The sequence below is a fragment of the Otolemur garnettii genome, unplaced genomic scaffold (assembly GCF_000181295.1).
Source record: "Otolemur garnettii isolate 467f Iridium unplaced genomic scaffold, OtoGar3 scaffold00003, whole genome shotgun sequence".
In the NCBI taxonomy this organism is placed as follows: Eukaryota; Metazoa; Chordata; class Mammalia; order Primates; family Galagidae; genus Otolemur; species Otolemur garnettii.
Genome location: NW_003852398.1, coordinates 17,704,244 through 17,728,538, shown reverse-complemented (window position 1 = coordinate 17,728,538; position 24,295 = coordinate 17,704,244). Strand labels below are relative to the sequence as shown.

General features: G+C 41.8%; 1 protein-coding gene across 10 annotated transcripts in view; it reads right to left on the bottom strand.

Annotated features, from left to right (window-relative positions):
• Positions 1–24,295, bottom strand: part of EBF1 (early B cell factor 1) — a 398,643-nt gene that overhangs the window by 113,926 nt on the left and 260,422 nt on the right. For 5 of the 10 annotated variants that reach the window (XM_023514769.1, XM_023514785.1, XM_023514772.1 and 2 more), the window contains exon 8: positions 16,164–16,305. In XM_023514769.1, coding sequence (XP_023370537.1) covers positions 16,164–16,305 — 142 coding nt within the window. The remainder of the gene's footprint in view (positions 1–16,163; positions 16,306–24,295) is intronic. The other 5 variants (XM_023514773.1, XM_023514779.1, XM_012807217.2 and 2 more) reach the window with 1 other exon arrangement.

Sequence of the window (24,295 nt, the reverse complement as noted above, 5' to 3'; positions counted from 1 at the left end):
TTTTTTTTTTTTTGAGACAGAGCTCAAGTTGTCACCCTGGATAGAGTATTGTGGCATCATAGCTCACGTCAACCTCCAACTCAGGCTCAAGCAATCCTCTTGCCTCAGTTTTTCTATTTTTAGTAGAGACGGCTCTCACTTTTTTGCTCAGGCTGGTCTCAAACCTGTGAGCTCAAACAATCCACCCACCTAGGCCTCCCTGAGTGCTAGGATTACAGGCGTGAGCCACTGTGCCCAGCCTTTAGTTATTAGTTTCTATAAGCCACATGACTAATACTACCATAGATTCATCAGACAATAAACACAATCCACAACCAAGGCTAATTTTGCTTCTGATTGTTTAAGGCCTCTCCCAAAACACATGAAAGTCTCCAGCTAGTCTTTCTTTACTATGCAGAAAATTTTTCTATACTCAATTTGGGAGGCGAGTTCCTTGTTCCTGAAGGATTTCTATTGTCATCATGCAAGACAGCATAGATAGTGACTTTTTAAGGAAGCCGTGTTTTGCATGCGAGCAGCATTTCAAAATCAACCTTGCCCAACCTTCAACAATGCACAAGTCCTGCTTTGTGCTTTTTGGAATAAGTCTGCTTATATTTCTCTCAGCAACCGAGGCTGCAATTACTAACGTGTCTGAGTGAACTTTCATTATTGAGGGCCTTATCATCGTAAGCCAGTTTCCTCTCCTCCCTGACACATTCAGTGATGCTGCAATCCAGCATTGGCTGCAGCACAGATGTTTCCGTGGTGATGATCTGTGACGTCATAAGCACAGAATGTGTGTCACTGAACTTACCCACACAAGAGGTACTCCACTTCCATTTAAACTGCATGAAGCACTGACTCAACTTCCTCAAAAATTACTCTTCAGGGCCCGGACTGTACTATTTCGCCCAGAGGAGCAAACATTCACTTCTGCCTGTTTGTGATTCATTTTACACCATAACTATTAATTATGTGCGAAGTCCAGTCTACCTACCAAAAACCAGATTACCCTTTCTCAGATGCCAGTTTTTATAACTTAGCCCACAGGGTCAAGTCCACCTTCATGAATCTGGCCAACTCTCCCTGTCCAACCTCATTTCCTGCCTCTTCTGACCTGGAGGCAGCAGTTACAAGAACTGGCTCTGAGTTCAAGAGGCTTCAGCTCACCTTCCAGCTTCACTTACCTTGGGCAAATTATTTTTCCTAAGCCTCAATTTCTACCACTTTAACTGGACATAATCATCACAAGACAGCCCACCTCGTGAGGCTGTTGGAAGGTTTCAACGAATTAATCTGTGTAAAGAGCTCAGCAGAGACTAACCAAGAAATGAACGTGAGATGTTGATGAAGAGGAAGAGGAGGACGGTGGGGAAGAAGAAAACAACCATGAGGACAGAAAGCCCTCCAAATGCACTGCCTCCAAACATTCTTTGCTTGTTTTCCACCAATATTTTTGGGAAGGTTTTACCACTCAGTTTTATTCAGCCAAACAGTTCTTTGCCCAAACGATTCAATTCCTGTATGAAGATGTCTATAAAACACTAACCCCTTAATGAACCCCTCATTTGTTACTAGCTGCACTCTTCCTTGAACTTTTACCCTGATATATGTATGTGTATACGAATCTAGCTGGGCATATGTGTATATATATGCACATACCTATGCAGGAAAATTAACCCCACTAGTCAATGCACCCCTTGCAGGCAGAAACCTCTTTATTCACAGACTGGGTAGCCAGTACTCTGCATTAACCAACACCTGACAATTAAGTACATAGCATTATGTTTGAAGGAGTCTTCCCACACATTATCTGCGTTATTCTTAATAACAACCTTGAGTAGTAGGTAAGCCAATGATATTGTTAATTCCACTTTACAAATGAGGTTGCTGGATCACAGAGACTCACTTAAACTTAAGACTTTGAGAGCATACTTTTGACAGATATACTCAAATATTTAAAACACCCAAGCTACCCTTCAGCTTCGGTGTTTATCTGAAATTTCTGCTCCGTTTGGCTAAAATATTCACTTCAATCATACAAATACAGCCAAAGTCCCATAAAATCTTAGTTGTGCAATTTCTTATCCCCAAGATAGAGGGTGGATATTTATTAACTTTACAGAATATTACTACTCTATTTCCAAGTAAAGTTATTTTCCCCCTAAGACTCAGGCCCACATATGAATTATAGTAAAAAATCTCTCTCCACCTTCTTCTATTTCCAAGTTCAGAAAATGGCATTCTAATATAATACCACAGGTGCCAATTTAAACACAGGAACATGGAAAATACTGCCAAACTTCCAGGCTTAGAAGCTTTTCTATTGTTATAGGTTGGGCTGCTAACCTCAGAGTTTGAACATTTAATGCAAGTGAGAGCAACACGATGAGAAACATTGTAAAGCACAGGGCCGTTCCCCGGACTTTCATTTTCAGTCTGGACATTATCCATCTCAATGGTGTTCACTATAAAATTTTACACTTATAAAGAAAATAATAAAAGTTACAGACTAACAAATATGCTATCCTAAAACAATACCTTAATCACATTTTCCCCAACTTTTTCTTTTTTTTCCCCCTGAGCAACAGGGATTAGATTCCACAGGCCTTTAGCTAAGCAATCCAAGAAGAGCCTCTAGCATTCTGCCAAAGTTAAAAGGTAGAGGATTATGAGGTTTGACTTTATAGATTTGTTGCACATGATAGTTACTGGAAGAGCACAGCTGGTTTGACGATTCAGCCAGAAGATTTTGGCAAAGAAAGACCAAAGATACATTTTCTTCCTCCATCGAGAAATAATAAAATACATTGGAATTGGCTGGGACACATCCCCTCATCCAACATCCCACAGATAATGGATAACAGCATTGGTCTCTAATATAGCACTTAGTAGGTGCTCAGTGCCTGCTGGCTTCCTCAACTGTGCTCGGAAGAAAAATGGATTAAAAAAATAACAAAGAATTGACTTGGCACCCATAGCACATATGATTACGGCCCCAGTCACATGCACCGAGCCTGGCAGTTTCAAACCCGGCCCAGGCCAGCTAAAACAACAATAACAACTACAACAAATTTGTGGCAGGCACCTGTGGTCCCAGCTACTTGGGAGGCTGAGGCAAGAGAATCTCTTGAGCTCAAGAGTTTGAGGTTGCTGTGACCTGTAATGCCACGGTACTCTACCTAGGGTGACATAGTGAGACTATGTCTCAAAAACAAAAAGAAAAAAGGGGGAAGGTGGCACCTGTGGCTCAAAGGAGTAGGGCGCCAGCCCCATATACCATGGTTCAAAACCCAGCCCCAGCCAAAAACTACAAAAAAAACCCAAAAACAAAGAATTAAAGAAAGTTTTCCTTTGTACCAACCATGTTAATTTTAAACATTCCTCTAAACAACGGCCAAAGCATATTGCTATCTGTTCATACTTTACATATACACGTATCTTGAAATTTTCATTACTTTGCTCCAAGGTCGATGATAGTAAACTGATGTGTTGAGAAAAGACCTCAAACCTGACACTGTCTATGTCCCAATTCCCTATGTCCCCTGCTGCATTTCTCCCCAGAACTTCAGATGAAGAATGTGGGTTTGAACAATTGGTGTCCTGCTGATCGCAACTGTCAATTAAATAAGCCAGCGACACAGGAGCATATGTCTGCATATAAAATATTGATTAATTCCACAGATTGGGATAAAAATATATTAGTGCTTGGGATCCACTTTCATGCTTAGTGGTCAGATACACGTTCAGTTCACTCAGATCTATTTGTGCACCCTGTGGGCTGGAGAGTGTTACTTTTGTGTTTCACTTTTCTTTTCCTTCTCTGGTTGCCCAAGTCAGTGCTTCTGTTATGACTGACCAGCAGCGTACGTTCAAGCAGGATTTTAATTACTAGGTCATCTCCCAGCCGACTTGCCCGCAGCAGGCTGGCAGGAAAGCAACAGGCGTACAATCCGTGCCTCAGACTCTCTCTTGTGCCTCTCCAGGTAAATCTCTCTTTTTCCGAGGATGCTAAAATCATGCTGATGGCATCATATTCATCTGATAAGGATGATGATCACCTAATTTCTATAAAGTTTCATTTCTGTCCACTGAGTATTTCAAGTTGCAGGATTGGCACAGGGAGGTTGAGATGGGGCGCCCGATAGCGTGACGTGATACCAGGACTTTTTATCTTAACCCAGAAAAGCACCTTCCCATATATCACTGCACATGCCAACTAACTTACCCTGGGGATTTAGCATAGATCTGGCTTTTCAATTTGCCTTTGAGTAATGTCGTCAATTTGCTTCAATGGAAGCAGGTATTATGTTACCTGCTCAAATAGCAAGAGAATTTCTCTCCACCTCTGAAGTCCAATATGTGGAGATTAGCATTGACTAAAAAGTAAGAAAAAACAGTAGTGATGACCCCTCGTGTCAAATACCCGGAGGACCAAATGCTGCAGATACAAAATTCTGCTCTTTTACTGTTTGGCCACAACCAAATCCTCGAAGGATGGCCTCAGTTTCCCAAACTTGTTAAATGGAGCTATTGATAGTAGGGCCCTCCTACTAATGTTAAGAGAATTAAGAGAGGCTATATCAACTTTTGCATCCAACTGAGCTGAATGTGTAACAAGTACGTAAGAGGCTACTATTACAATAGCAAAACCATCACCACCTAGAACACTGATTTAAATGCTAGAACAATTAGTTCTGTTAGTGGTGACTCAGGAAAACACAATGAAGCCCCAAGTCAGCGAGAAACCAACCTATAGGAAATTTTCCAATGTATTTTCTCATCAATAGATCACAGACCTAACACACCTTCTCCATAATCCTTCCTCTAGTGTTCGGTCCCTTCTGCATGAAATTGTCTTTCTGCTTTGTTTGACCAAATGCTGCTCATTCTTATTTAAAATTTTAAAAGGTTCGCTGATGCTTCAGACTTGGCTGAGTCCCCCAGTTATAAGCTTTCTTAGCTCTCTCTGTTTTTCCTTCATAAAATTTATCATCATTGCAATTTAGATCTTTATTTGCTTAATATTGGCACGCAAATAAGCATACACACGTGACTATACACCTCACAATGCCAACAACTGTCCCTCCCTTGGTCACCTCTGTAGCGCTATTGTAGAATATAATAGGTAATCAATCAATCAAATATATTTTAAACAGATGAATGAATAAATGAATGAATCAGCAAACAAACTAAAGAGGAATCACCTACATTATTAAAATGTTAAGGAACTAAGTAGAATAGCTTTAAAGTTAGGAACTCTCCCAGCAGTTATGAACAATCGCCACTTCACCCACAATGGCCTTCCTAGGTTGACAAGCAGTGGCTACGTGCAGGCCGCAGGCTGGTTTCCTGGGCTGACCTGGCCCCATGCCAGCAGGAGGCCCTCCATTCTCTTGGGGGTTAAAATTAGCACCAGTAAGCTCCCCGTGAAGTGGGCTCTAATCATGCAAGGAGCCAGGTGGATCTTGCTGACAGATGTTAAGGTTAGAAGGAAGGGTAGCAGCCAGATGAAAAAACAGAGCCACCCCCTTCCGGAGGTACCAGGACTTCCTGTCTTTCGGCCCTGCTGGTTCCTGCCTGCCAGCCCCTCCCCCATGCATCAGTTTCAACACAGTTGTTGCTCTTTCTGTCATTTGAACTCAAATCCTATCTCAGAAATTGATGGGCAATCTTGCTCTTGACAACACAATGTCAGCTTTGCTCAGTGTCCAGCTGGTTCCATATGTATTATCATAATACGCCTCCTGGGTGGACCCAGGCCCATTCTCTCTCTTCACTCAAGTTCTCTTCCCAAACCAATATCTGCCCTTTGATATGCAGACGCTACTTTTTAAAAAATAAAAACAGAGTTTTGATTTTTAAAATCTTATAAGGATATTAAATCTATTATTCTCATGGTAAACTGAACCTAAGAGGCTTTCTTTTAAAAAAACATTTGACTCTTTAGGAAAAAAAAAATTGTTTTCCAGGATCCTACATAGTTTCCTGGTGACTTGAAAGAATTACTACTTCCCCAAGCCTTTAAAGTGCTCTCTAACGGCATTTCCCAAACTTTAGCCGTGATTTTGCTCTATTCCTGTACTGCATATGCTGTTATCCGCTTAATATTATTTAGTTGCTATTTTTGTTTCAATCAACTTACCTTTTCTTTAAACTTAGTCTTGCCTACGCGGTAATAGCTGTGAGATCACAATCTTGGAGTTGGGGTTGTTTTATTTTGTTCGTGCATTAAGATAAACATAAAACCATTAGGAAATGCTTTCATGGCTTTGTCCCCCCAAATTTATGTCCCATACTGCACAGGAAACCCTGGCGTAAAGCTCACTGCTCACCATCAAGCAGATCGCACACTACACCCTCTCTGCTGAAGCAACACAGGGAGAGAAATGTCAAGTGAGAGCTGCTCAGACACAACGGCTGCGTACACGGTACTGTGCGGCTTTCCAGGCCTCCTAGAAACACCTGTTCACTTCCTACAGCAAAGCCCAATGTGGGGGGAAGTTGTTCTCTGAAGTGACCATCACCCCGCATTTGGGGAGCCACTCCCCAAGGCTGCGTGTAGCTCCTCAAACCTAAGAGACCCTATCACAGAATCAGCTGGGTTCAAACAGCAAATCCTCAGAGCTTGAAGGGCTCTATCGAATCCCACCTTCACTGTGGAGGAAATGGAGACCCAGAGAAATCCCAGTATGGACTCCATGTCCTAGAGCAAGGTGGTGGCAGAGATTTACTTTATTTCTGCATGTATAACTGAAGATGTCCAGACAAATGAACATACATCAAACCCAACTTCTGGCCACTGCTTGTAAATATCTTAAGAAGGGTTTAGGCTCATGCCTATAATCCTAACACTCTGGGAGGCCAAGGTGGGTGGATTGCTTCAGCTCACAAGTTTGAGACCAGCCTGACCCCATCTCTACTAAAAATAGAAAAACTGAGGCGGGAGGATCACTTGAGCCCGAGTTTGAAGTTGCTGTGAGCTATGACGCCACAGCACTCTACTCAAGGCAACAGCTTGAGGCTCTGTCTCAAAAGAAAAAATGGGGTTTATACACAGTACACTGAAGTTTTCACTTACATGTTAATATCTCTTGAATCCTCTAAAGTTCTCAAGCAAGGGAGGCTCCCGTGACAAGTATGCACAGAGCAGGCTCGGGTTGGAATGATCAATTGTGTGAATAAATGCTTTGGAATTACAATGCTTTTGTAACCAAATGTAAGATTTTAAAAATTAGATCTTAAAAAATTTCTGTCATTTCTGGCCAAGATATAAGCAGAAAGCAACATTCCCCCCGCCAGAAAAAAATCACACTTTGGGCTTATAAAAATATGTCAAGTGTGGCTTTCCCATTTATTATCTCAAGCAAAGTACCAAATATTGGAAATTTCCCACAGTTTATAGGTTTGTCAAGAAATTCATGTAAGAAGACAGCCTCCCCATGTCCAAGTCAGTTTCCCGTTGCATGTCTAGCATGAGGTTTAGTAACTCCTGAGTATCTGCGTTATTGCTCAATTCACAATGTCATGGTCTTCACGGACTTCTTTCTCCCCACTCTTGTACAGGTGCCAGAAAGCCCATATGGTCAACAAATGATTTCTAGGGAGAGGAGTTAAAACATTCTTGCAAATAAATAATATTACCAGCATCCTTACTAATATTATCTTACTAGCCCCATAGAAAATATACCAGTCATGAAGTAAAATCAGCATTTTTTTACTTGACTAGCAGAACGTGTTCTGACTATGAAAGAAAATGAACTATGTAGTAAGCATACAGGATCTGCCCCATTTTTAAAAAGAAATGTGCTCTGGGCTAACTTTCAAAAGGTCTATTTAAGATGAACACAAACGCCTTCTGTATATTGAGGGGAAATAATGGGATAGGACATGGAAAGAATTTCCAATACATCATGTCTAAGATCAGCAGTGGAGAGTACTGATTTTGGTGTCAAGCTTTCTGGGGTTGAACCCTGCATTTACTACTTCATTGCTGTGTGGCTTTAGGTAATTACTTAGCCTCTCTGTTGCTTCAGTTTCCTCATCTTTACAATATGGAGCCTACAGGACCCTGTGCCTGTCACAGAAGGGCTCAGTTATTGTCCTTATTCTTAGAGCTCTGTGGTTAGACAGACCTCAGATCAAATCCCAGGTTCAGCTCTAATTAGTGTGTGGCTTTGGACAAATGTTTGACCCTCCCTAAACCTCAGTTTTCTCATCTGTAAAGTGGAGATAATAATAATTATATCTCATCAGATTCACTGGAGGATTTGATAAGTAAAATTATTATCATGGTGCTGGTATTTAGTAAATGTTCCATAAATGTTAGCTAATGTCAGTTCAGAAATAACAGTAGAAGAAGTAAAAATAACAAAAAAGTAATAAATATTACTCCATGGCCTGGTCACCATCAAGCATGGCAGCGAAGTCTGAGTCTTTTGTTAGCAATGCTGTCGGTGGTGTCGTAGTCAAATAAACAAACATAGATCATCTGCTTATCCCTGACACATTGCTGGTGAATTCTTTAATCTGTCTGGAGCTGAGATCTTGCTGGCTACCCAGTCCCCAGTGTGAGGATTTCTGTGCTATCTGCTTTACGAAGTACTCAGGGGATATGCTGGAGATCAGTCTTCACTTACATCCTTGTTTGTTATCTTGACTACTTGCCACATCCTTTCTATTTCAAGGGAAGACAAAAGGCATCTTCTCAGCTGCTCAAAGAAAAAGGTTCGATTTGATGCCTGAAAAGCTGGGTTTTCAGTGCTCTGTATTATGACACATCTGGATATTCTTAACTCTAATGTTCTGTTCTGGCCTCTGTCTTCCTTTTTCAAGTAGGAAATTCAATTGGTAAGTTGCAACATGCCACCTTTAGTCACAAACAGTGACGCCGATATTTGTCTTCTTAACCCAGGCCCTTCACCAAGAGGCTCTTGCCTAAGTGGGTCAGGCTGGAGTTCTGAGCCAAAACTAATGCCGTGGAGGCTGCTGCAGTGTGGGGAGTTCTGCATCATTCCTTTTCTGAGCCAAAACTAATGCCGTGGAGGCTGCTGCAGTGTGGGGAGTTCTGCATCATTCCTTCAGCCTCTGCCATTGTGCTTTGAATGTACATTTCTCTCTGGAAGCACAAGGGATTTTGTTCCAGGATCCCTGGAATCTGAGAGAGACCTGAGGCAGACCTAGGCTATTCTGAACTGTATAGGCATTGAGGTGGACCCCAAATCCTCTGGTGTGATATTACACAGGGGCCATGAAACCATGCAATCCCTAAAATACACACTTGCAGGCCAACATTCTATGTGCAAGTCCAAAGAGAATTAAATGAATTTGGACAGAAACGCTTCTGTTCAGGCCTGAACAGATTCCATCCCCTCTCCAGGTCTTACCATCTTTCTCTGTAAAGGGGGTGAAAGAAATGACCTTCCTCCCCTCAGTGACTGTCCATACAGTATGAGCTGTGATGCAGGCAATGCCCATTGGTGGGAGGGGGGTGCCTTTTTCTCTGTTATTCTAGTTTATTTTCACAGATCCACTTTTAGTTTAGTCCGGGTAATATACATTTCGTAGGTCAAATAATGTGGCAGGCCTCCATTCTAAAGGCTTTAAAAGGGCGAGGGTCTCCACAAATTCAAGTAGAAGTCAATAGGTACGCTCTTTCTATGCTACTTAAGAAAAAGTAATCAATGGTACAAAACCATCTGGGAAAAGAACTCTCAGAATGTTGGGCTTTCTGTCTAGAAGGCACACGCACTACTGATAGAATGAGTTGTAATTACGGGACAGCTTCAAGGTACAGCCAACTCCCCAGTGAGCTTCCAAAGTCTAGCAGGGAGGAACAGAGTTATAAACAACTCAGAGCAATCTTGCCCTGGGCTTTCATGAGACAAGAGGAGCCCATGTAATTGGCACTGAGTTCCTCAAAGTCCTGTTCAGCCCCCACACCACTTCACAATTGCCACTGAGACCACGGGGCTGACTAGCCCACTTGGGCTTGTCCCCTCAGCCACCCCAGCCTCATCTTCTGCACTCCCTCCCTCCTTGCCCTGGAGCTACAGGAGCTGTCCCTATCTCATTTTGATTTCTGGAACTCACCTAAGGAAAATAGCCTTTGTACACACTGATCTGCCTAGATTTTTTTTTTCCATCCCATTTGCCTAGTGCTATAGTTTGAATGACTGAATGGTTGAAATTCCCCTTCAAAACTCATGCTGAAAAGCAACTTCCATCATAACAGTATTAAGATTAAGAGGTAGGACTTTAAGAAGTGATTAGGACACCAGCACTCTCCCCTCATGAGTGAATTAATGGAGTTAACCCAGGAGTGGGTTAGCTTTCGTGGTAGCAGCCTTATAAAAGCAAGCTTTCTTTTGTGTGGTCTTGTTTGCCTTTCTGCCTTTCCACATGGAATGACACAGCTTAAAGGCCCTCCCCAGACATCATGCCTTTGGACTTCCCAGCCTCCAGACCTATAAGCAATAAACTTATTATCTTTATAAGTTACCCACCCTATAGTATTCTGTTATAGCAACAGAAACAGGACTAAGACACCTAGTGAAAACCTATTCATCTTTTAAGTTTGGACATCAAATATTTCCTCAATGGAGGCTTCCCTGACACCTTACTCCTCCCTTTCTTTTCTGTGGTCTTCTTGGATACACCATTCTCATTCATTAGTTCTAAGTGTTGCTTAACATCTTTCTCCTACATTTATACCACAAAATTCAGAGAGTGTGTCTGTCTTATGCTACCACACCTTGCTTAGTGTCTGGCATGTAATGAAGGAATGATTTAAAGCCCACCATACTGACATCTTATCTGTTGGAAGGTAGTACCGGAAACAGCCAGGGGAGTTCTCTGTTCCCCTGAAATCCTGTTTCTCCAAGGGCACCTTCTTCAGGAAGGCATGTGTCCATGGCATGTGTCCACTTAGAATAGTGCATGCTAGAAGGAAGTCTAAGAGGACCCAACTTGGCTCTCATCTGACACATACCAAACTGAGGCCACAGAAGCAAAATGCCTGCTCAGGATCCCACAGCTAGTTAATGGCAGAGTCAGGTCTAGAATCCAGCCATCCAGCCACAGAGATTGCCTCATCCTCCTTCCAGCCTCTTCCTAAGGCCATACTGACACACAGTGGAAACAAGATGGGCTTGATTTAGAATACTCTCCTCAAGCTTGAACCCTCTTTATCCACACACCCATAAACAACAAATTTAAGTGCAGCTGGACACAAGGAGTCAAAGGACTAGGCACTCAGGGGCAGCCAACAGAAGCAAAAACTACTTCCGTCTGGAGCAAAAGCATTGAAGAAGGTCATATGCTGAAAGTCAAGAATAACAGAGTATTGTCAGGGACAGACGGAATGGGATACTACAGACTGAAGGGTGGAACTGTTAGTGGTGAACACCTGCCTCTCTCTAGCTAGAACGGTAACAATGAGATGGGCCCAGAGAGCCCCTCACTCCTCTTCCTTCTTTAAAATATTTTTACTTCGACCAAACTCTACTATGATTCCGAGTTGTTTTATTTTGAGATCTTGGCACACCTATATTTTATAAGAAGGAAAATTTAATTCATTCATGCCGGCTGCCCACAAAAGCTAAATGTCAGTCGTTTCCCACTTTTAAAAAGCAGGTGTGTATTTAAAATATCTCTCTGTCAGCCAAGAAACTAAGTAGGACCTCAGGTCAGAATTTGTGAGCATTAAATGTCCACATTCTATAAATATTTGATTAATAGTTTCACAGAATTTTTTTTTTCAAAAAGATGAAGGATGCACACATTCATAATCGCTAGAAAATAAAAACTAGATCTGAAGAAAACCAGATTAGAGTCTTAACCCTACTCCTGGAAAAGGCCCCTCTGCTTAGATGAGCTCTGGAATGTGCTCATATTTCCTGAGGGATCATGGGAGAGGTAAGTCCTCCAATATTTCCTGAGAAGGGACAGGGGAGAGGAAAAAAAAAAAAAAAGAAAAAAAGAGTGAAAAACACATGCACACCAAAATTTTAAAACACACATATATCCCCTAAAAAAAAGAGCATTGAGACTGCTTGTCAGAGGGCTCTCTGACAAAGCCACTGGAGTGTTTTCACAGCTATTTGCATACATGCTGCCAGTGAGTTCACCATAGCTGCTAGCGCTAATGGTACATAAAGTAATTTAGTCACTTCGCCCGGCATTCTGTGTCAGAACGATGAGCCTCGGCACTTTGCCTTGTTGCATATTAGATCATTAGATCACAAAGCATTGGCACCTGCGAGCTGGCAGGGTCTCCACACTATAATATCATAAGGGCACCACATTTTGCCATAGGGGAAGAAATAGAGAAACTGATATCACAATTGGCTTTAAATTCAACTAAACACATCCTGAGACTCAGAACAACACCAATACCAGTAACAACACTCCCCAATCCCTTTCCAGCTTTCCAGCATCCAGTGCCTGTGAATTTTCCCAAATGTTGGACAAGGCAGGGGCTGTATGTGGCCATGGGAGGCCACAGTCCAGCTTCGTTGGTCCCAGGCTTATGCTTTTTGAAACCTGGAACCCTGAGAGCCGTTACATTTTGAGGTTGCCTCTCTCCACAACTGTACATTGTCCATAAAGCTATTACTTAAAGAAGAAACCTCACTAGCCTAAACACTCCCATAAATAACCAGCCAAAGAAAATCTCACTATTTATGAATGAAGGAAAAGGAGAGGGAGAGCAATTACCATGAGCTACAGCATGCCAGGATTCACTCTCTTTGGACCACGCAGGACTCTATGCTATAAATTTGCCTTTGTCGACTCTCATAGTTGGAATGCAGGAACATTTATCTGAGCACAGGGGGTTGGGAGTCCACGAGTCCTACAGGGGGGACTATGCATGAACGTAAATCATGACCTCTTATTTCTACTTATATGCAGAAAGCTGAGCCACCAGAGGAACTTTCCTCCAACTGTGTGATAAGCAGGATATAAATAGAGATGTGCAGAGTAGCTCAAAATAACTCAGGTTACCTGTCAATGAGGTAGTAGAAAGACCAGAATGGGGAAAACAAAGGTTCCTACAGCTCTCAGGAGGAGAAAATGCTTTGCAGTGTCACTGTGCAGTAGCTGACTGGGGGCGGGGAACAGAGGTGGAAGTGTGATTCAAGTCTTAAACAGGTATTTTTAAAAAAGAACTTTTCCAGTGGCAAGATAGAGTATTACCCCCAAATCAACATGAATTAGCACTTTGGCCCACTCCCACATGACCAACAAAAGAGTTCAATAGTCACCCTTTACTAAGTAGGTATTTATGGTATGAGCGTTAAGTGTCTGAGTCAGGGGGTGGTTATGGGCAGTTGATTCACTCTGCAGAGAAGCAGATTTGTGTCACCGTCCTTTCTGAGGATCTGGATGTGTCTACCCTTTCATTCCACTGCAGAGAAGTGACATAAGGCTCTGGGGAACGTGAGGCTCCTAGCTGAAGGTAACAGGACTTATCTACAGCCCCAGTGATGGCTACTAATTTATACCTAGTGAAATGGCAACTTCTTGAATAACTTAATAATACCACAGCCATTTGTGGACTGGTAAACTGAAGTGCACAAATAAAATGTTGTCTATAAAACCTAGAATAACATGATATCCCAACTGAAATACTAATAGGTACTCTCCTAGGGCAGAGCATGTCTGAGCTGGAAGGAAGCTTACAGAAGTTTTGATCCAGAGGTCTCAAACTGTTAGCCTGTGGCTGCATTCTTCCTAAGTGAATTTCTTCCCCTCTCTTCCCTTCAGTGTTTAAAAATTTTGCAATTAGTTATCGACAATTAAAACTTAGGAGTTTTAATTCTTGCCAAACTGGAACATCTGGCCCCACTAGGCTGTCATTCCCCTTACTGACAACTGGCTGGGCTGGGGGCTCAGCAGAGCGTTTAGTGTACCTGCCTCCTTGGCCTCCACCCAGCCCACTTCCCTTATTTACACTACTTGCCCCCACCCAAAGCACAGCTATCTTTTTACCCCCCATGCAGATTTTCACCTTCATTTTACTAAGAAGGAAACCGAGTACTCCAAAACCTAAGGGAGGGACCAGCTCTTACAGAGGCCAGAGTGACATGCAGAATTGAATATTTCCTGACTCCTTTCAAGACCCTTTCCTCCCCCTCATACTGCAAAATAATGTGACTGACCTCCATCCCCCAGAGGCATCCTTTCTAACAGGTTGTTTTTTGTTTGCTTAGGGGTTGTTGCTGTTATTGTTGTTGGAGGGATGATTTCTAAGGTGTCCTGAGCTCTCTCACTGGCTTCCCAAGAGCAGAAATGGGAGCTGGGTGTGGCCTGCACTTAGAGCACATTTTAAAATTGTGAACCCACGACCCAGAGATTTTAAACTGACGGTCTGTAGGTATTGCTACTCATCAGCCACAGTCAACAACATAACTTCTCCAAGTTGTGCCCATTGAGGATTTCCCTATTTTTTCCTTCTTCCTAGCACCTAAACTCCTCTAGTCATACAACTTAAGTGACTCCGAGGGTATTAAAAGGCAACATTACTGTAAAGCAAGGATCAGAATAATTTTAAGTACAGAAATGGAACTAGGAATGTAATCATGAGCAGGTGTTTCAAATGGCCTCCTGCAAAAAGTAATATCCATCCATCTCGGCACTAATGAAACCATAAAGAAGCAGCTTTTGAAAGATGATGGTTTACTTTTAAAAGACTGTAAAACTGGATGTGGTGAAGAATCCCTTCTCAGAGTGCTATATCTGGCTAATTAATAAAAAGTATGGTTGGTGCATTCCTTAAGCACAAGAGGAAAAAAACAGGCAAAAACGATGATAGCAATGTGTTTATTAAATTGGGATGTTGGCAGAGAAGGGAGTTTTTTCTCTTATGAATTATGTCATAGACAGCTCATGGCCCATGGAATAATCAGGCAATCAGGTGATAATGTGTGAGGTAGTGTTCTCTAAAGAATCCTGCTGACCTAGCAAACTAGAAAGCAAAGTGAGGGAAATGGGTTAAGAGTTTAGTTTAGGGATTGGAGAAACTCTAGTATAGTGCTTGGTATCCAGTAAAGTCCTAGTCACAGATGGATGGATGGATGGATGGATGGATTGCTGGATGGACTGATAGTGAATGGATGGTCAGACAGACGGATGGACAGAGAGAAGGATGCAAATGCAGCACAGAAAAATTCAGACATGTATGCAACCCAGCCCATGGTTCTTCTGAGTAATGTTCACTTTTCTTACTTCGTCTTTATCTGGTTTCCTCTGGTCCTCCCAAAGTCCTCTAGTCCAAATCTGATTTTTTCCCATCAAAATCTACTATTGAAAGCTGGCTCTATCATACAGCGATGACATGAGAATTATATATAAGGTATGGGAGGACACTGGTTTGAGTTTCATTTTTAGAAAGCACTTCCAACCTAAACTTTAACCCTTGATCTCCAAATGAAGTTGAATAGACAGTCACGGAGACTTACCAGCACATACACATGTTCCTTATAAAACCTTAACTGTCAATTATAAACACTTAAAATGTACCACAATATCACAATTTTTGTGATATAAAAGTATGTGGGTTTTCCTTACTTTTTCCTAGGATTGACTTTTCCTTATTTTGTAGTCAAATGGGAGCTTAAAATAAAGCAGTGGTCCAGGTCTGCCTTTCTCTCTCAACTTGAGGGAAGGTGCATTTGTCATTTCCAGGGAAGAGAGTGGTACAACAAGAAAGGGTGGGCTCAGCACCCATAGCACAGTGGTTATGGTGCCAGCCACAAACACCAAGGATGGCAGGTTCAAACCCACCCTGGGCCAACTAAAAAACTGCAGAAAAAAAAAAAAAGCTGGGCATTGCGGCAGGTGCCTGTAAGTCCCAGCTACTTGGGAGACTGAGGCAAGACAATCGCTTGACCCCCAAGAGTTTGAGGTTGCTGTGAGCTGTGATGGTACAGCACTCTACCAAGGGCGATGTAGTGAGACTGGGTCTCAGGGAAAAAAGAAAGGGTGGGTCTCAAAGATATTTTCCTGTCTTTAATTACTCAGCATCAAATTTTGAAGAATAAAAAATCCCAGGGGATCAATCTGGTTCAAAAGGACATTTGAAATTTGAAACAGTGGAAAATGTGGTGGAGTGGAAGAAAGAAACCAAATAAATTCACAGTTAAAGTAGCAATGCCAACCAATGAAAATGATTCGCCTACCATGTTCCAGATAAGAGGGCGTACCTTCCGAGGGGTCAAGCCTCCGAGCCCTCCGCCCGTGCTTGGAGTTATTATGGACAAACATGTTATCAGAGACTGCCAGGACATGGCCATCCACGTTGACTGTGGTAGACACCACGACCTGGAGATATAAGAGAGAAATGAATGAACATTTTAATATAAAAGCATGGCGGGTAATAAACTCAAGTTAAATAAATAACAGCTGGGAGCTGAAGAAAATTGCATAGCTATTTCACATAATAACTGGTGCTTATGCTGTACAAGTCTAACAAGAGGAGCTATTGATGAGTGGGTCTTTGGCATGGAACGCTTTTGATGCAGTTTTAAGTAAAATTGCACAGTTTATAGTTATACAGCAGAAGGTACACTGTTAACCATAATTTTAACAAGAGGATCTTTATTAGCATATTTTTTTACACAAGGGTGGTTGTGTTTCACCTAAATTACCCTTCAGTTTAGACGCTGAAGCAGATATCACAGTTGATCATGCAAATAAAAATCTTTTGAATCTTTAAAATATTCCCTCTCTCCTGCCCTCCCCCAACCCCCACCCACACACACGCTGTGTCAGGGTTAAGAGGCTAGAGAAATAAAAAAAAGAGGTTTCAGTAAGAGCTGGGGTGCATTTTTCTCTCCTGGGTGTCTTTTTGAGGTTTCTCATACTTTTTTCTTCCCATGTTAGTTTGGTTAATCAGACCAAAGCCCCCTTCCCACTACGACCAACCCCCCCCCCAAAAAAAAATCCCTGTTGATTAAGAATCTTGGACCTGTTTTGAAATGTAAAAAAAAGAAGAAGAAAGAAAAAATCCTGGGAGTGACCAAGGAGGCATAATTCGGATACTCAAGCCACCTTATAAACTGACCCTGAACTTGGTCTGCCTGAGAGCCACAAGCAAAGGTGTCTCAGAGAACTTGGACTAAAACAACTGAGAAGAAATGACCTACACTTCTCCTTATAGTAAATGGGGAAGGGGATTAAAACCGAAACCCACAGAGATATGTTTATTCATGCGACCTCTTACAACCAAATATAATAATTGTCTGTAATTGCAGCTTCGGCTCCCACCTCATGCTTTGACACGGGAAACAGCAATCAGCCCGCTCCCGTTTAATCCACCTATTATGTTGACTAATTAACTTTGCTCGACAGTTTATTTCTTCCTCCATTATCAGCCCCTGTCAGCCGCAAGCACCCTGCAGCATAGGGGAAACCTCGGGCTCTTTGATTGATCACCGATAGATTGACATGCAGATTAATTTAATTAGAATCACCTCACTTGAGAAATGAAAGACAATGGCGAGAGGGCTAATAGATCTGCTCTCATAATGAGGCAAGCCTCCAGAGCAGAGGCTGAGGATTTCTGATTTATTTTGCTCAATTCCCCAGTTGCTCGGAAAGACACTTGCTTTAATTGTTCTTGGTTTTGAGAGGCATTAGCCTCTGAAGAGGTGAAATGCTTTACAAGGATTGGCACAGACTGAGGCTCAGTTTGGCAGAAGCCCTTTTTCTGAGTTGGCTAAAGAGGGCGCTGACTTCTAGAATCTTGTGCAACACTGCAGTTTCATCTGCTGAGTTGGGCACAAGGGAAGGCCCTGGGTCTTGGCCCATGCTAGCAAATGGTCAGCCCCACCTGGCAAAGTGCTCCTTTCCTGGACCCCCATTCCCATCGGCCTTGCTATACTTCCTTAAAAGTTCCACTGTGTCTCCCCTTGTTGACCTAAGTGCCTCCCAGAGTTTTAAAGGTAACAAAATGCAAACTGTGAATGTTTCGCTCATGGTGGTATCATGAGGTTGATTTTCTGTTTCTGATTCGTTAAAATGAATAGTAAACAATCGAGAGTCCATTCAGGGATCTAGGGTATTTTCCCAGGTCATTGTGAAACCCAAAATTCCATCTAGAACAAGTGATTCATGGGACCACATGTAAGTTCCATGTGGCAGTTTGCTAAGTGCTTCTTCTCTTTATTCATGATTGACCAACCAGATCTGACATAGCCTGAGGCTTCTGTGTATGCCTCATCAATTGTAGCTTAATTTAAGAGAAGGAGGGGCAAGAGGAGGAGAAGAAAATGATCTATTCTTTTATTTTCAAAAACTAACGTGCACAGTGGCAAATTCAATATTATTTACAGCAACAGAAATTCACTTTTCACTCAGGGAGATGACTTCTTAGGATATTTACAATTATATAACAAGAGCTGGGTCTTTCAAAGAAATTTTGATTTACTACCAGACCACAATGGGGTGGTCACTAGAGTCGTTAGCTGAAGAAACTATAAAAGGAATCTGAAACAGTATCTGTTTCCAGTGTCAGGAAATACAGACAGTGGTTACTTTAGATGTCTGTCTTAAGGAGGGGGGAAAAAAACAATGACAATTCATCATGCACCTGTAAGACACAGCGCTACAGACTGAAGGCTTAAAATACTCAGTATCTTTTACAGACATTGTCATCTAACTCCTACATTGAACAAAAATGTCAAAAACAGTTAAGGAGGAAAAAAACTAAACCCTGAATGTTTTCCTATTGTTGGCAAGAAAAAGACCACCAGGAGCATATGTATGACAGAATTATTTAATCGAAAGACCAATCGAAATAAGAGTTAAAATAATACAGAGTCCTCACGCCTTTAATTTCTGGAAAATAAACAGATGACATGTTTCTCAAAAACTCACAGCACAACTTCCCTGCCCCCAAATAATTTCATTCCAATTTGGAACTGATCAGGATATATTTAAATAAAACATGCGCTGAAATTAATCCACAGAGCAAATTTAAGAAAATTTGAGGAAAAAAAAAAAACTTTGTCAACTGCAAAGGGGTACTGAAATGTCCTTTAAAAATAATGCATAGTAGGAGGGAAAGGGGCCTTTACAGTTTAACACAAGATTAATGAGGTGCTGACACGTTCATGCAGGCAAGGGGACCGAGGAGCCTGCCAAATCTTCAACCTTCCCAAATTTTGTCAATAAAACACAGCTTGAATTTGAGACAGATAAACATGGAAAATGAATTTACCTTTGGACGCAACCACCCTTTCCTTCTTTCTCCCCTTTATGCCAATGCCCACAAAAAGAGATGATGGGACTATAAGAAACAGGTATATTTAGAATTTTATGCTATCTGTTATAATCAGAACTTTACTTTTTTGAACTGCACTGTCCAGTACAGTAGCCAAATGTGTGCTACCATATTGAAACTGAATGAAACTTAAAATTCCCTTCCTGAATCTCTGTAGCCACCTTTCCAGGGTTCAGTAGCCCAAGTGACGAACGGCTATTGCATTGGTCAAGGCAAACAGAATATTCCTATCATTGCAGAATGTTCTATGGGATGGTGCTGGAATCATTTTGAAATAAATTGTGCCAACTGATTCCTAAGGAGGCCCAAGTTATGTCTCCTGAAACAAATACAACAGGTTTAGAATTATATACATATATACATGTTTATAATTGTATTTTTGGATCAAATTTCTGTTAGGGAGCATTGCCTTTTAATAAAACAATCCAGAGACATACTGATTAACATTCGGCATGCTCCATGGTACCTCCTCTCTGGCCTTGACTTCCAGTTGAGAGTACTCAGCATAAGGGAAAAAAAGAACAGCAGAGGGTGGTGCCTGTGGTTCAGTGGGTAGGGCACTGGCCCCACATACCAAGGGTGGCAGGTTCAAGCCCAGCCCCAGACAAACTGCAACAAAAAAATGGCCAGGCATTGTGGCGGGTTCCTGTAGTCCCAGCTACTCTGGAGGCTGAGGCAGGAGAATCACCTAAGCCCAGGAGTTGGAGGTTGCTGTGAGGTGTGATGCTACATTACTCTACCAAGGACAATAAAGAGAGACTCTGTCTCTTAAAAAAAAAAAAAAAAGGAAAAAGAAAAGACAGAGCAGCAGAGACAGTTTCTAGCTATTATGGACTTCGGAGATTTTACACGGATGCTTTCAATTTGGGGGGCTCACATCTGTGGTTCAGCTTCTGCTCTATAGTACCCTCTCCTGGGTCTACGCATCCCTAAGAGTTATCATTTTTACTATCTACCAGCCACTCAGAATCTGAAAGAATTCGGCACAAAACTTGATTCTTAGCACTCAACCTGTCCAGTTAATGTGACTTTGGCCAAGTTATTAACTTCTCTATGCTCCAATGTCCCTGACCATCAAATGTGAACAATAATTGTACTTAACTCATAAGATTTCTGTGAGGGTCGGGCACAGTGGCACAAACCTGTAATCCTGTTCTCTGGGAGGCTGAAGTGAGTGGATAGCTTAAGCTCAGGGGTTTGAAACCAGGCTGAGCAAGATTGAGATCCCATCTCTATAAAAGTCCAAAAACTAGCTGAGCATTGTGACAGATGCCTCTGGCAAGAGAATCACTTAAGCCCAAGAGTTTGAGGTTGCTGTGAGCTATGATGCCATGGCACTCTACCCTGGGTGACACAGTGAGACTCTATCTCAAACAAAAAAAAGGTTACTGTGAGGCTCAAAGTGGCTAGCATGGTCCCTGGTTCATATGGAGCACTCATAAAACATTAGGAGCAGGAGATTATTAGTCGTGTTGTTAGTGACATTAAACAAAAAGTTCCAAAGACTGTTTGGGGCTGATAATGTGAAGTATCTCAATGGTCATAAATAGAATCAGGCCTAACCTGTTGTTTTAAATGAAAGGATACAGAAAGTGTTTCTTCTATGTCCTCCGTGCAAGGAAACCTTACAATTTTGAAGACCTTGTGCTTACAACACATCATCATACAACTTAGGCCCTCCCTTTGTGAACTGCAGTTCTCACTGGTTCATGCAATTTTGCTTTCTAGAGCCCATCTGCCTCCTACACTGTTACATTCTGGATTGAGACTAAATGTAACCTGACTGCTTTGAAAACAGTCTATAAATTAGACATCTTGTCAATTCAGCCTAGAGGTCCCAATACTTCTCACCCATGAGAGTTTCTCGGGAGTTGGGTTCCTGGTTAGAACTTCCTCACTATTATGTCTCAGTCTGTCCCTCTTGGCTGCCTGTCAGGAAGGAGGACCTTGTATGTCCTAAGTATATTATCAAAGATTTGTGAAGCAGAACCTCTGTGTCATGAGCAGATTTTCAAAGACACAAGCAGCTAAAATTTAATCACTAGTAGAAGATCACAATAACAACCGTAGCAGCTTCTGTGGAAGAAGGGGTGACGACAAAAGCAGCCAGAACAGGTGAAATCTACGTCTTTAAGCACTTCTCCAACATAAACAGAATTGGGGCATTCATCATAAATGTATTTTCAATGTTTAAATTTAGAATATTTTGGCGGTAAGTACCTCAGTGGGTGAATGGATAGACAAACTGACAATCCATACAATGGAACAGCACTTAGCCATAAAAAGAAAGGAGCGATCAGGCCACATAATGACATGAGGGGACCTCACGTGCAGACTGTTCAATGGGGGAAAAGACCAGTCTGAAGAGACTGTATGTAGTATGATGTTAAGTATGTGTCATTCTGGGAAATGTAAAATTACAGTGACGGTAAAAAGATCAGTGGCTGTGATGAGTTTGGGAGGAGGGAGGTAGCACAAGAGTTTCAGGGTAGTGGAATCTTCCATATGATACCGTAATGATGCATACGCAATATCATTCATTGGACCAAACCTATAGACTGTAGAACACAAAGAGTGAACTCTACTGTAAATTGTGAACATTAATGATGTATCGACTTTGGCACATCAGTTGTAATAAACGTTAACACACGAATGCAAGATGTCAATAATAGGAGGATCTGGTGGGGAAGAATCAAGGCAATATATGAGAACTTTCAGTAAAATAAAGTCTCTCTCTCTATTTTAAAGACATTGATCAAACTTCTATCCTAAGCTGCACACAGCCCACATTCTACACCCTACCTGTCTGCTAAACCACTTCTTTACAGACTCGTCAGATGTTAGAGTCACAAGGGACTCAAGTAATCAACTAATCTAATGGCTTCCAACTACGAGATTTCAAAGGTAGCAATGCGGGACAACACTACAGAGAGGGAATCATAAATGCATCCACAACAAGGCAGCATACTATAACATTCAGTAACTCTCCTTGTCTGGGATCATACTGATTCCATATGCTCTGGTTATCTCGTCCACATGAGAAGCTCTGAACTGGCAGTTTTACATGGCTTTGAATGATGCTACAGAGTGTGAATATTACTCAATAAATATAATTAGATTTTTTAAAAAAAACATGTCATCACATGAGGTTCATAGCAGAAAATTATAAAAGGAACCCTCAGTAGTTATGACACTGCAAATTTGCCCAACACCTCCTTCCACAGCTTGGAAAACTAAGGCCCAAGAGTTTAACAACAACTTCAAGGTCATACGACAAATTAAGAGCAGAGGCAAGCCTGAGGGAAACCTCCAGACTGAGTCCTGTTCTCATACACAACTGCCTCTGGCCTCTTGATACACAGTTCTGGCTTAAATCCCCTCTCTGGACTCTCCTAGTATTTTTCAGTACAAATCTAGGGTGCCTAAGTGGCTGAGTACAGTTTAAGTATTATTTACATAAAACTTGTGTGCATCAGTTAGGTCTTCATTAACTTTGCCCTTGAAAATATCCTTGATGGATATCGAATGAGATATTCTCAGAAATGATCCTGATTGCTAGTTCTTATCTAGTTGAAAGACCCCAAATAACTCATTAAAAATTATGGAGGACGCGAGAGCCTACGAGATGTAATGGAGCGGAACTGCCGGAGTAAGGGAGTGGCTGACTGAATTAAATCCACACTTCAAGGCTTCAGGCAAGGCTCTGTCTTCACAGGAAGACTAGACACTTCCAACTCCTCCGATACTTGTGCTAAACTAATTTAGACCTTTGAAGACTAGGCTTAGCTTCTGTCTTCTGAACTGTGTCATTTGCTAACCATGAAAAGCTCCCAAGTAACCTAGACCTCATTCCTCACTCTGCAGACCAGGATGCTTTTGATGACTCCTGACCGTGGCATTGGTGTTTAACTGGTGCCTTCTGCTAATGTGTCCCCAAGGTCCATTCTAAGTGGGAGTGAGACAAACAGAGAGAACTGTCACGCCTGCTGTCTTACCATGGAGCTGCAGCACATGGACGTAGGAATCAGGAGACAGTGAATGGCACACAGGGCAACACCGTAGGCACCAGGCCCACCCGGTCTCAAGTTTGATCCCTGCTTCAATCACTTACTAGTCTGTTACCTGAGATAAGTCATTTAATCATAGGAATAAGTTGTGAGCCTACTATGTATCCACCAGGGGCCAGGCATCATTCTATGTGCTGAAGAGACAGCAATGAACAAAACAGATAAAGCATTTACCCACCAGAAGATCAGTTCTTGCTACAGACAGAGAGGAGAGTCAGACAACATGGAAGAAATAAAAGCAAATTTCAGACTGCGAAAGGTCATAAGAGAAAAATAAAATGAGGGTGGCACTGCCTAGGTGGGAGATATTCTGGATTGATTGGGTGATTAAGGAAGGCCTCTCAGAGAAAGTGACCTTTTGGCTGAAATCTGAGTAGTAAGAAGTATCTGGCCACTCACTCATATGGGAGAAGAGTTTCCCAGGAAGGTGGAATTGCAAATGCAAAGGTCCTGAGACAGGAATGAGTTTGTTGTATCCAGGAAAGAGAAATGAAGAAAGAAAAGGAAGGCCAATGTGCCTGATAGGAGCAAAGTGAACAAGAGTAAAAGTGACATAAAAATAAGATTATAAGTGCATAACACGTAGTACAGCATCCAACATATATAACAAGAACTCTGTTACTTATAACAAGTAACTCTGTTACTATTTAAAAAGTGGAAGAATTCCTTTTGTTGGAGTCCCAGAAACTAAAGGCATTTTCAGAACCCATATGCATTGGCAATCACTGCTCAGACTCAACATTTTTACATCTATCCTTTAACGCATTTCATATTTTCGTCAAGGGCAACTGTACTTAATATAAGAACATACTTCCTCTAAGTGCAGCACTACCACTCATCAATCCTTTTCATAAAGATTCCTTCTCAGGGATGCATACTTTCTGCCAAAGCTCATGCCAAGATACATATTTGCCCAATAAGCCATAATGGTTTAATATATCAGGTTGAAAATCCACCATTT